Source organism: Stegodyphus dumicola, chromosome 5 (genome assembly GCF_044657685.1).
Source record: "Stegodyphus dumicola isolate Sdum_Otavi_A_Nest chromosome 5, ASM4465768v1".
NCBI lineage: Eukaryota > Metazoa > Arthropoda > Arachnida > Araneae > Eresidae > Stegodyphus > Stegodyphus dumicola.
Window position 1 is genome coordinate 27,414,150 of NC_140772.1, and position 13,519 is coordinate 27,427,668.

The following is a 13,519-nucleotide window of genomic DNA, read 5'->3' on the forward strand; positions in this document are numbered from 1 at the left end:
AACTGATGATCTATAATCCGGACAAATCGATAATCCGGAATCATCGAAGTCCCAAGGAGTCCAGATTAAAGACTTTTGACTGTATTGCATTTGTTCAGAAACATAGCATTTTGCTTCTAGAAATGTGCATCCCATGAAGTTTTAAATTACAAATGATGACTTGCCCAAGTTATCTTGAGGAATTCTTTTGGAGAAAATTTCTCGAAGGAAACCAAAAAGATTATTTTGAAGAGAATTTAAAGTAGATAGCTGAATAGTATCTATTTGCTGTTAAAATATAGGAATCATTCAGATTGAATTGTGATAAAAAAATTATAGCACATCATGTACGAAATAGTTTTTTGTAGCAAGATAAATGCATTAACTTTATAATAAAATGCATATAAAATTATACATATGGTTAGCTTTTATTTATCTCCGATGTTACATTACTATAGAAATCTTGCGGTTTGAAAGTAGTTTATGCACTGTTCTTAGGTAATTAAAATAACAGTTTCCTCTGAATAAGTGCAATTTCCTGATGTTAAGTTAAATCAGGTTGTTGTGTACATGGACAGCAGTGCCATTTTGCTCTGCAATGCTGATAATTCCGCAATACGCTAATGCTTCATTAAGATAAAATAGATGGTTGTGCACACTGACAGAAGACCAAGAAAATAGAAAGTTAAACATTTTATTATGGGTGTTTGCTGCATTTTAAATTCAGCTAATTTGTTACTGTTTTATAAAATTTCCAATGTCTTGTTATGGATGTTTGCTTTGTATAATTTTTACTGTCTCGTTATGTATGTTTTTTGTGATTTTAATTCATTGCTGTTTTATACAATTTTCAGTACACTACCATTTCTTAAAATGAATACTGTTTTTCATGTATTAAGCTGGCAAAAAATTGGCTACCAATGACCGCCAACTTTGAAGGATGGTTGATCGGATAATATGATAGTATCCTGGTAAAATTTGGCATATTTCCTGTAAAAGTTGAAATCTTTCTCTCGCACATATCATACAAATAGTTTATGTGGAGGTGAAAGTAATAGAATGTAGAATAAAAAGTTTTAAAAAAATAAGGAAAATTAAAAAATGTATCAAATATTGCAAGTACACAGAACAATTATGTCATTTAAAGCATGAACTTTATTCAATTCATATAAGCAGACGCAATTAGTAAAATGTAAAAGATTTATCTTATTCTTCACACAAAATAGTTTTTTGTAGCAAGATAAATGCATTAACTTTATAATCTGTGTGCACCAAATCATTTTCTACAGCAAAACAAATGTGCTATGACTGTGAGAAAACTTACTTTTAGCATTTCAAATATGGAAAAGATTTTCTAAATGCATGAAATACCTTTTAAACTGGCACACTTTGAAAGTTTTCTATTGATAATATTAAGATTGAGATAAAAAAATTACTGTAAAAAAATTCTCAGAAAAATTACTGTTAAGAAGGTACGAAAATTTTTTAATTTAATGATGGTCCATAAGTAACAATGGTACATGCATCTTTTTAGTGAAAAACTATCTGGTGGATATTGTTTTACAAGGATAAGATCCAAAAAAATGTCTCTAATCAGAAGAAAAAGTACAATTAAAAAAAGTATATATTTTAAATGAAGTACCCTTTATTAAAAAAAATAATAATACATTCAAAATATAAATTTTCTAAAGTATTTTTTAAAGCCTGCAACAAAAAAACATCATTATGGCTTCAGAATCTGAAAGGTTTTAGAAAATATCTGTTAAGTCCTTTTATAAAATATATGGTTGCATTACATATTTCAGATTAAAAACTAAAATATTTCAGAAAATTTATCTCAGAAAAATTACTTAAAGTTGGAAATTAAATAAAGGGTTACCATAAAACGAGCAAATCTTTTCTTCCATGATCGCAAGCCACTGTTCCAAACCAGACTGAGAACTTCACGATCATAATTGATGTTTACTCCTTCATGAGTTATGGCGAAACTAAAAGCAACAGCAACGTGAGCCTCAGCCATTTTTTTCAATCTCTGCCCTAAAAAAAAAACATTAAAATTATACTTTATCAACCTGCTGCCTAAAAATATAATCCTACCATATTTTAATATTCTATTATTTTATATTTAATTTGATTCATATAGTTAAAATTTCATAACCTTGTTTTCTTTGACATCTATTTGGACATTTCTTAGATAAAATAAATTTTTGGGAGATATTTATTAAAACATTTAAATACAAAGAAAGGACTTGTTAATGCATAGGGTTTTTTAAAACCAAAGTTATGAAATATTGTGTAATCAGAAATACATATACCTGTACTCTAATTCTATGGGCACTTAAAATCCAAATTACAGGATGAAAAGTGGAAAATTAACCAAGCATAATAAAAATGAGTAGAAAACATCACTAACTTTTCCAGTGGTACTGCATTCTATTTAGTCACCTAAAACAACTTGATGCGAAAAATGAAGATTTTTTATTTTTTATGTAATATTTTATGCAATGCAAATTGATTTAGGTGTGTTTTTATGGCTTTCTGAATATGAATTATAATTATTCTATCAATGCCTTACTTTTAGAAATTAGTTGAGATAATGAATGTTTGAATTTTAAGTACAGCTTAAGTATAAAATTGTACAAATAAATATCATTTGAGTTTAATTTTTAATTTAAATGTTCTTTGAATATGCTAATTTTTAAGAGGTATCTCAAAGCAAAGTACAAAATTTAAAAATTCTATCAGTTTAGTCTTTGAACATTTACAGTATCGTCTATTCAGAAACTTGTAATCTGCAATAAATCCACTCAAATTTTCAGAAAATTGTAATTTGCAACAAACAAACAAACAAACAAATATATATATATACATATATATAAAACTAAAGAAACCATAAATAAAAAAGTAAAGAATCCAAACTTAATGAATTGTTCAGGATGATAAACAAAATTTGTCATCTGCTTTTTCAACTATTTTCTTTTTCACCTTGTTAATCCTTTCAATTTCATTTGAAAAAATGTAACATTTCCATCTTAACAATAACTGTCATTCCAAAGGGATCTCAAAATAGCAACATGAAAATTGTACATACGTAGGAAAAAAATAAGCTAATGTAATTCTCATTTAATACTGCTATTACATATTTTAAATCTCTGAATGTCTCAACTTTTGAATAAATATCATGATAAGAAAAGAATTAATATTAAGCTCTAAATATGAATATCTTAAAAAACATTTACCTTAGCTATAAAATGGAAATAATAGAAGGTTGTGATATGATTTAACAGAAGATTCGAGAACACTAATACACTCATAAATTTCTCACATCCAAAGTTAATGCAATTCCCCCCATACACCTATTGTGGAGAGTCATATTTTATCTAATCATATTCATGTAAAGAAAATCTTATGCTTATAATATGTTCAGAACTGTGAAAAAAAGGAAATAACCAACTTTTATTATGACATGGAATTTTCTACCTTTAAAATGTATGATTTTATACAGCATTTTATGACAAGGGTAATGCTTAACATATAACAACATTCTAAATATGCATATTAAGTCTATAAAACATTTTCTAACATATATTTTTGAAAACTAAAAGAATTTAGAGAATAATGCAAATGTATTTTACTCCACACACTTTTACTCTGACTGCATGAAGGTGGACCAAATTTACAGAACATGATAAATTTAAAAAACACTTTAAAAAGTAGGTAGAGATTTGGAAAAATACTTACTGCACACATTTTCTATACTCTAAAACCACCTTTGTTTTTATTTCAACATGCATATCACAATGACATCTACTGCAGTCATATACTAGGTTTTTTAGTAATACAGCTATTTACAATCTAAAAACTTTATAACAATTCTAATTCTGCATGCATATATTATTCCCAACACAGAACTTCAGAAAAAAATAATAAACGAAAAAAAAAAAGTGTTTTTATAATATGTATGTATATAATCCACAGATTCAAAAAGTTTACAAAAAAAGCAAATAATTCAGTGAGATACATCTACTCCATAAAATGCGAAAACGAAAAAATTCATGACTTTTAAATAATCTACTCGGGTGATGCATATTTACCAGCAATTACAACAAGCTAAAATTTCCTTTAAAAAAATATCTTAAGTGTTTATAAAGCAATACTCTCAATGTAATTTGTAAATTTTTCGTATATGAATTTTGTTCTTACACATGTATGTAAAAATAGATGACATTATAAGGCTGTTTGAAGAATTTAAACGATGTTGGAAAAAAAAATGCGAAACTTCAAGTGAATGAATTAACCGCTTACTTAAGATTAAAAAACACTTAATTCTTTAACTGCATCTTTCCTATTTTTAAAGATATCCTATTATTTAATTTGAATTATTTGGCATTTAATTGCAAATGGAGATTTATAGGCGCAACTTACAATATCGTCTGCAATAAAAAGAACCAAATATCTTCTGCAATTGCAATGTATACGAGTCATTCTAATTTATTTATTAATTTCAAAGCATAGTTCTGATATGTATAATAATATTTGCTAGTAGCAAGGTGAATGTACAATAAGATAACATAAAATAATTAATACCTGATATCAGCCCAACACGCCGGTGCTGATCGATTTTTCCGCCCAAAACAGAGCGACTGCAGAATGAGCAAAAATATTTCGCAACGACCGTGACGTCAAGAACCAGATCGTGGGGTCTAAGAAGTTGTTTCCAGCAGCTGGTATTGCCTCAAACATCAGTTAAAAATCGGAAGTCGTTATTTGGTACGCAATTCTCTTTTTTAATGACACTAATATATCTTATGACAAATCAGAAAAATTAAGATGCATGTATTAAGTTGTTCATATCTAACACAGAACGCTAATAAAGCAAAAATTTCAAATTTAATTACAGGAAAGACAAAAATGAGTGATCTCTCTTCATCAAGAGAAATAAGAAGTTACTTAATTGCTATAAATATTTGAAACTAACAAATGACACTTAACTTCATCTGTTGACGGGAGAAAATTTTAAAATCAGAGGAATAAGTAACATTATTAAGTTCACTAATTCAAAAAATAACTACATTTCAGCGCATGAAAATATTTCAAGGTTTGTCTTATTCATGAGTTAATAAGGAGTTATGAATAGTTTTACGTGGACCAAGATACATTCGTGCTCAAAAGATAAGCAGCAAACGCTAAAAGAAAAGGTAAAAATATAAAAAGGGGTATTAAAACATACAGTTTACATATAAAGTAGAGGTTGCAGCGCCGAATGGAAATAGGCAATCAAAATTAGCATAAAAAGCAATCCCGCAATCACATCATACCGCCTTAAGAAGGGGCATGCCAGACCTATGTGTTAATCATAAGCAATGATAAACCCAGGACAGCCAAAGCGGAAACCGAAGACCATTTGTACGATGAAATGCGTTGGAGGGCTGTAGGGTTGTTGTAAGCTGGTGCAAGACAATCCGCTGTTACGAGAAAGTTGAATGTGCATCGGAGTGTCATCAGTAGACTGTGGAATCATTACCAAAGGGATCAAAACCTCTGTAGAAGACGTGGGTCTAGACACCGGAGGATTATTACAAAGGCAGAAGATCGCTTCCTCTTGCTATGTGCAAGACGCCGTAGCTCACGAACAGCACAATAGTGGTGTCACATCTCTCTGCTGCTGCAGGGCGGCACATATCTCGCCAAATTGTGTCGCGTCGACTGCGTGAAGGTGGACTGTACACGGGACGACCTGTGTTTTGTCGTCCTTGTCCCCATCGCATGTCAGAGGGTGGATGAACTGGCCCGTGAACATCGCAGTTGGACACCAGAGCATAAGGGCCAAGTCCTCTTTACGGATGAGTCTCAACTTCCGAAGAGCAATGATATGGCGAGATCCAGGAGACACACTATCCGCCGCCAGATATTGCCAGAACAGACCGTTACAGAGAAGAAGGATGTATGGGCTGTGATAGCAACGAACGGTCTCACCAGCCTCTACGTGATTCCTAGTTGTTTCGTGACAGCCGACCGATATTACGACGAAATTCTAAACCCACTTGTGAGTCGTTTTATCGCTGCAATGAGTACCAACGCGAGCGGCCTGCTAGATCACCAGAACTGTATCTCATAGAGTATGTGTGGGACATGTTGGGACGAGGGCTAACAGATCGCGGTGTGCCGCCAGACACCTACCGTGAGCTCCGACATGCATTACTACTGGAATGGGCGCTACTGTCACAACAAGCGTGCGTGTGTGATTATGGCAAAGCCTCGAGGGTTATCTGCCTAAGGGGAGGGATGTCTTCGTGGAGGACCTTCTAAGGAAAACTGGCTCGTATACACGTTACACATGGGGTAAACCAGCCACAACAAGCGATGAATAATACTATTGCCAGCGTGCATCGCCGTTATCGAGCATGCATTTTAGCCAGAGGGTATAATATCCGTTATTAGCGTAATTTTCTCACTGCACATTCTTCCGATCCATTTGGTCGTAATAGATGTGATTTTGTATGTCTTTATTTTATTGTTTGCTGTGTGGTTTAGTAATGCCATACCAACCTCTTGGATCAATTTTACACATACCTTTTGTCTTATTCCGTGTTTGTCTTTGTGACTTATTATTTAAGCAGGGGCGTATATTGTTATGGAATGATTACCAAACTGTTTTGCGGAGCTTCCTTCAACGAGAAATTTTTGTGGTATTTAACAAGAAGGAGAATTTTAATGTGATTAAAGAGCATTAAAATTTATTATTAATATTAAAGACAAATTTAAAACATTTTTATGCATTAGCATATAATGTATTAAAAAAAAAAAATATTATAAATTCTCCAAAACACTTCTAAAGGAAGAAAAGAAATCGAAAATTACATTATTGAATCCTGTACTCTATTAGAAGCAAAGAAATACTAGATTTTAATAAAAATTCCACGGTATATTATTGCAACAATTTTTTTTAATAATTTGGAAATAATAAAATGACTCATGTTGTATAAATGCGAGTACTTCTTCAATATTTGAATTCCTGAATAACAGAAGATTGTAAACAAACATTTAGCAATCATCACGAGACAAAAATGAAAACTGACCCTATTTTTAGTTATAGCTAAATCACAGAAGTGAAAAAAAAAAAAAAAATACTGAGATAAAAAAAAAAAAAAATCACCAATCAAATCAAGTACTGAAATGAAATGGAACTTTTTACTAAAATAACAAGAAAGAGGAAATCTAATAATTGAATTTTTAAAAAAATTATTTAAATAGAAGGCTAAATACATTTCTAGATAATGCCAATGGATTTAAAAAAGAAGAAAAAGAAAAAATATTCTTTATTTCACAACAATGAAATGTTTAACAAGATATTAAGCCCAATTAGTCATTTCATTTTTCCTTATTCACATTACCAGTCACTTCAATTGCATTTAAAAAAGTAACATTTCTATCTTTGCAATACCTGTAACTCCAAAAGGATCTCAAAATAGTAACGTGAATATTATACGTACATAGAAAAACAATAAGTTAACATCATTCTTATTTAATATTAATTTTACATCTCTGAGTGTTTCAACTGTTGAATAAATATCGTGATAAGAAAAGAAGAAATACTATTATGTTCTGAACGCAAATATCTTAAAAAAGCATTCACATTTGCTATAAAATAGTAATAACAGAAGGTTGCGATATGATTTAACAGAAGATTTGAGAACTATAATACACTCATAAATTCCCTGCATCCAAAATTAAGGCATTTTTTCCCCCCATACAACGTTTTTGGGATCATATTTTATCTAATCATATTTCACGTACGTAAAATCTTACGCTTACAATATATTCAGAACTGTGAAAAAAAGCGAATAGCCAACTTTTATTACGACATGGAACGTTCTACCTGTAAAATTTACGATTTTATATAGCATTCTGTGACAAAGGTAACGTTTAACATATACAACATATACGACATTCTAAATAGGAATATTTTTGCATTGGTTCATAAAACGTCTAATAAAATATATTTCAGAAAACTTCGGCATTGATCACAGTTCAACAAAAGAATTTAGAGAACAATCCAAGTCAACAAATTTATAACACGGGAATGGAGCTTAAAAACATTAATATATATACAGTAAGACCCCGCTTAACGCTGTTTCGTTTAGCGCTGTTTCGGTTTAGCGCTCTTTTATTTCAACCCAGGGATAATCCGAAATTGTGCGCAGCGCTAGGTTTCTAAATAACATATCCGAAACAGTGTAGTTATGTTTCTTGCTTTGTGGACGCATTTTTATCATTTGAAACATTTGTTGACATTATTGTAAGTTTAAATTTGTATAATACTATAACGATTAATACAGTGACAAATATTATGATCTTTAGTTTTTATCATGGGTGATAATAAAAAACAAGAAAAGAAAGCAACCAGAAAAAGCATTTCACTGGAAACTCAAATGCAAGTGATTAGAAGATTAGATTCTGGTGAACGTCAATCTCAAATTAGCGCTGCATTGATTTTGGCAACTTCAACAATAAGGACAATTCTTAAGAATAAAGAAAAAATACTGTCATCGGCAACTGCAACTAGAATTACCCGTTCTAGAAATAACATTATAGAGGAAATGGGAAAACGACTGTCTATATGGATTGACGACGAAATTGAACGCAATATGCCATTAAGCCAATCTATCATAATGCCTTCTTCACAAAAAGGCAGAAAATTGGAAACCCAGAATAGACTGAATGATCTGACTGAGAATTTTATTTCTTTTTAAAAGTATATGCGTTTATATTGTTTTTATTTTTGTAAGAAATAAATGTTTGATTTTATTTTTATTAAAAAAACATTATTAAATTTAATGCCTAACCATTTTTTATCCGTCTTCTCCTAACCCCATTATTTACATGTTAAGATAGCCTCGCTTAGCGCTGTTTCGCATTACGCTCTACTTCGATGGAACGTATCCCCCCGCGTTAAGCGGGGTCTTACTGTATATACCTTATATACTCTCCCTTTTAAAGGGCGACTGGGGTTTTTAGGGAGCCCAATCGCCAAATCCTGGGTGAGGAAAATCATCATCTAACACCCTTTCAGTTCGGGAGCCCCTGTAGAGACATTAGATATTTTTTGGAAGCGGAAAAGATGAAAAATTAGCCACACCTAAGGGAATCGAACCGCGGACCTCTCAATTACGCGCTGAGCGTGCAGACCACTACACCACGAAGTCTCGTTAAGAAGGCGGGAGAAATACCTAATAGCACAATAATCTTATATTTGAATTACGATAATTAAATTATATTGTTATATATAAAAACAAAACTCAAATGATATGACGCCATTTGTTATTATTGTTGTAATCGCACTCATTTTTCTATTTCGTTTTACACTTTTTGAAGATTATTTTGTTTTATGTTGATAATTTGGGATAACAGTTTCTCAACCACTCCGCAGTAAACAGTTTTGCTTTTGTTTTCAGATAGAGTTCGGCTAATTCGTAGTCAAGCTAATCTACCCCCGCTAATCAATGTTTATTGTTTGAGTAAAAAAATATTCAACAAGTAGCTGTTAATATATCAGAAGCTAATGAAAGAAAACGATATTATTCTCACTAAAAAAAAAATAAAAACAATTGCGTTATCTCAAAATACGAAGAAGGTTGCGATATGATTATAATTAGCTGCAGCCACTTCAGCTTCATAAGATCTTACAAGTGTTATGAAACTGAAGTGATTTATCTAATAAATCATATACAACAGTCTACAAAGTACGTACTTTCTACGGTCAATGAATGGAGCAGCCTTCATGCCATACATTGTGAATGCTGCAATAAACATTCCAACAGTCGACTATGTCATCTAATGCACAGAAAACATATGTTGAAAACCTTAAAAAAAGTATGTTAACAGCCTTGCATGTAGTACGCTATCGGGCGGTGAATGCACGTTAGAGTGTCAAAATTGAACAAGGGAGATATTTCCTACAAGATACGTTGCTAGTAAATACATAGTTATCCTTCCAAATAATAAAATGTACTCCTGATGAATGTGACTTGAGCAATACATATAGTCAACTCCTACTAATAGAAGATGGATTAACCGGATTGAGGACCCTATGTAAAAAGAAAAAGCTGTTTAGTATAAAATGATGGAAAAATTACTGTCACAGACCATCAGCGTAAAACAAAATTGTCTACGGGAAATACAGAAAGGAAAAGTGAGCAGGCTGACACCAGTGATAGCAGTATTCAGGAGTTGTTTTTATAATCAAAAGTATGTAATTTAATCTTACTTGACACAGAACGTATGAACAATGTACAATAAAAATCAAAATATTCTAACTCAATGGTTTCACACTGGTGGCTCCCGAAGCAATTTTAGTGCTCAAGAAGATAGTTCACTTCTGTATTTGTTGCAAGTACGGTGTAACAAAGAATTCAAGACTTAAATCCGAGTTTATTTTATTATTATTTATTTTATTATTTATTATTATCCAATTATTTTAAATCCGAGTTTATATTACTTTTACTTACATTAAGAACGAACATGAATAGCGCATCAATAAGTCTGAAGCTAATTAATTTGCAATCTGATACAAATCTTTTTTAAAGATTTGAAAGTACAGATTTTATTAACTTTTATTCATACTTCTTAAAAAAGAACTCAGATTAGTTACAAAGTTTTTGACCGGTTTTACGAAATTGAAAAATATTCGTTTTATTTGGAAATACATTTATTTATATGTGACGAGCTCTTTTTACAGCTGAAAATTAATAGGAAAGTAATCCGATTTACCCACAAGCATTTACAATCCCTAATGAAGATAATATCTAGTAATTTTTCTCTAAGGCTGCAGACTACTTTATTAGAATCGAAAAGCCATCAAGTTATAGTAAGAAATAAAGAAATTATTGTTTTTTAATGCCATTTATAACTTTGTTTCATCATTTCCAATAATGTTTATTTTTTCGTTATTACCAGCTGCTCTTCCTGTTTTGAATACTGAATTAATTTACGCAACATTTTCTCTAGATTAAATGGCTTGAAGATGCAGGTTAATTGTTAATAGCATTTTTATGATAACTATGAAATACGTTCTTTCTCTTTCCTGGTGCCTTCTTAATTGCCATCGCATTAACCGCAATTCTGAACTAATCGCGGTTGTTATCCTCAATATTCCCCGGCTAAATCGGGAGGTGACTTTGTATCTTAATAATATTGTGATGATTCTCAGTGGTACCAATTTATTCTTTTTATCTTCAACTGTAATTTTTTTTAACTGTAGAATAAAAAAAAAAAAAAAAAAATCTGAAGGCTTTCAGATTTTATATTACGCCCAAAAGGTCTTTTTTTAACGTTCTGTGCATTACCTTTGTTTATTAAATATCAATTCTTTGCACTTAAACCATAAAATTCAATTCAACAGCAATATCATAAAATAATTTAAAAACAGCATATCTTTAGAATTTTCGATACACAGTCTCGCGCGATGGAGAGAGAAATGTTTTTCCCCTACAGTGTTGCCATTATTCGCTTTGGAATCGTTGAATTCGTTAATCCAAAATTCATTAAAGTGTTACAAAATAGGACATGTAAAATTTGAAATTCGAGCTTCCAGGTGCCCATGTCCGGATGGAGGATTATGTTATTCAAAATTTGATGCGTCTAGGCAGCATTGTTTTTTCACAGTGCGAGAAACATACATACATTCAGGCAGAGTCTTCATTATTTAATTTATTTAAATATAATGCAGGGGTCTAATATTTGCTGGCAATAATTTGAAAAGTGAAACGCTTTTTACAGTGAACCAACGCAAAATGCCAAAACGAAATTAATAGCTCTTCTGGGCAAATTGCCTCTATGGGCTAAAAACGTAAAAAACTGCAGGAAGAAAAATGCTTTAGATCTCATTTTTGTTTTCTTTAAAGGATCTGTTTCATGAATTAAACTGAAATTTTAATATGAAATTCAGATTACATTTTCTTGGGGAGGGCTATAACTGAAATATCTACGAAATTAACTAAACTAATCATTCGACAGCATCTTCTGCTTCTTCGAAAATTTATGTTCGATAGACTCATTATCTACATATATTATATTAAAAATACTATTATTATTATTATCGCACACAATTGCTATTATTAAATTTTTCATTATTTATCTCCTTTATTCTGTTATCATCGACTTAATATTCATCTAACGCTGAAGATTGAATCATCTGCTTTATACATTCAAGAAGAATGACTAAGTATTTTTTTTTAAAGTAAAAAAAAAAAAAAAAATCAGAAACACGTGAGTTCACAATATTATCAGTCAACAGACACTTCACTGAGGTATTTCAGTTTTTTTTTCATAACGAGATAAGTTTATTTATCTTGCCCCAACACATGGCATTCGATCCATTATGTTTTTATAAGCCCTCCAGTGATAAGATGTGCGAGAACACTTGTGGGCTCCACATCCTGTGTTTTGCCTCCACACCCTTTAATATGACAAGCGAACAGGCCAAAAGATCATTTACTTTCTCAACACCAACATCCCAGGGTTTATTTCAAAAACGCAGTATCAGTTTTATATCTAATCTGAATTTAGAAAGTTAGAATTTAGAATTATTCAAAATGTTTCAAAGCGTTTACTTATCCGTCTGATTATGTCTTGAATATTTGTTGGTAGCTCCATGGTTCAAGAATAAACTAGGATTCCAGACTATGATATTTTTCGTCATCTTTTACTAAGATCACTCAAAACTTAATTTTTTTATAGAGGATCTGGAAGGTGGGATTTGCCAAAAAAGAAGGATATTTTTTTCTAATCGCATCAGAATTACGGAAACAAAAAAGTACCTCCTCTTCTATAATCAAAATTACGCAAGATATCATAAATCTAAATTTAGGGAGACCACATGCAGATACAGTAAGACCCCGCTTAACGCTGTTTCGTTTAGCGCTGTTTCGGTTTAGCGCTCTTTTATTTCAACCCGAGGATTCTCCGAAATTGTGCGCAGCGCTAGGTTTCCAAATAACATATCCGAAACAGTGTAGTTGTGTTTCTTGCTTTTTATCATTTGAAACAACATTTGTTGACATTATTGTAAATTTGATATATAATACTATAACGATTAATACAGTGACAAATATTATGATCTTTAGTTTTTATCATGGGTGATAATAAAAGACAAGAAAAGAAAGCAACCAGAAAAAGCATTTCACTGGAAACTCAAATGCAAGTGATTAGAAGATTAGATTCTGGTGAACGTCAATCTCAAATTAGCGCTGCATTGATTTTGGCAACTTCAACAATAAGGACAATTCTTAAGAATAAAGAAAAAATACTGTCATCGGCAACTGCAACTAGAATTACCCGTTCTAGAAATAACATTATAGAGGAAATGGAAAAACGACTGTCTATATGGATTGACGACGAAATTGAACGCAATATGCCATTAAGCCAATCTATCATAATGCCTTCTTAACAAAAAGGCAGAAAATTGGAAACCCAGAATAGACTGAATGATCTGACTGAATTTTATTTATTTTTAAAAGTATATGCGTTTATATTGTTTTTA

The 13,519-nt window shown here is 31.3% G+C and overlaps 1 protein-coding gene across 3 annotated transcripts in view; it reads right to left on the reverse strand.

Annotated features, from left to right (window-relative positions):
* LOC118182119 (carnitine O-palmitoyltransferase 1, liver isoform-like) overlaps window positions 1–13,519 on the reverse strand; it is a 114,920-nt gene that overhangs the window by 45,889 nt on the left and 55,512 nt on the right. For 2 of the 3 annotated variants that reach the window (XM_035351429.2, XM_035351416.2), the window contains exon 2: window positions 1,859–2,016. In XM_035351429.2, coding sequence (XP_035207320.1) covers window positions 1,859–1,999 — 141 coding nt within the window. In that variant the 5' untranslated portion in view covers window positions 2,000–2,016. Of the gene's footprint in view, window positions 1–1,858; window positions 2,017–4,566; window positions 4,711–13,519 lie in introns of those variants that run through there. The other variant, XM_035351423.2, reaches the window with a different exon arrangement.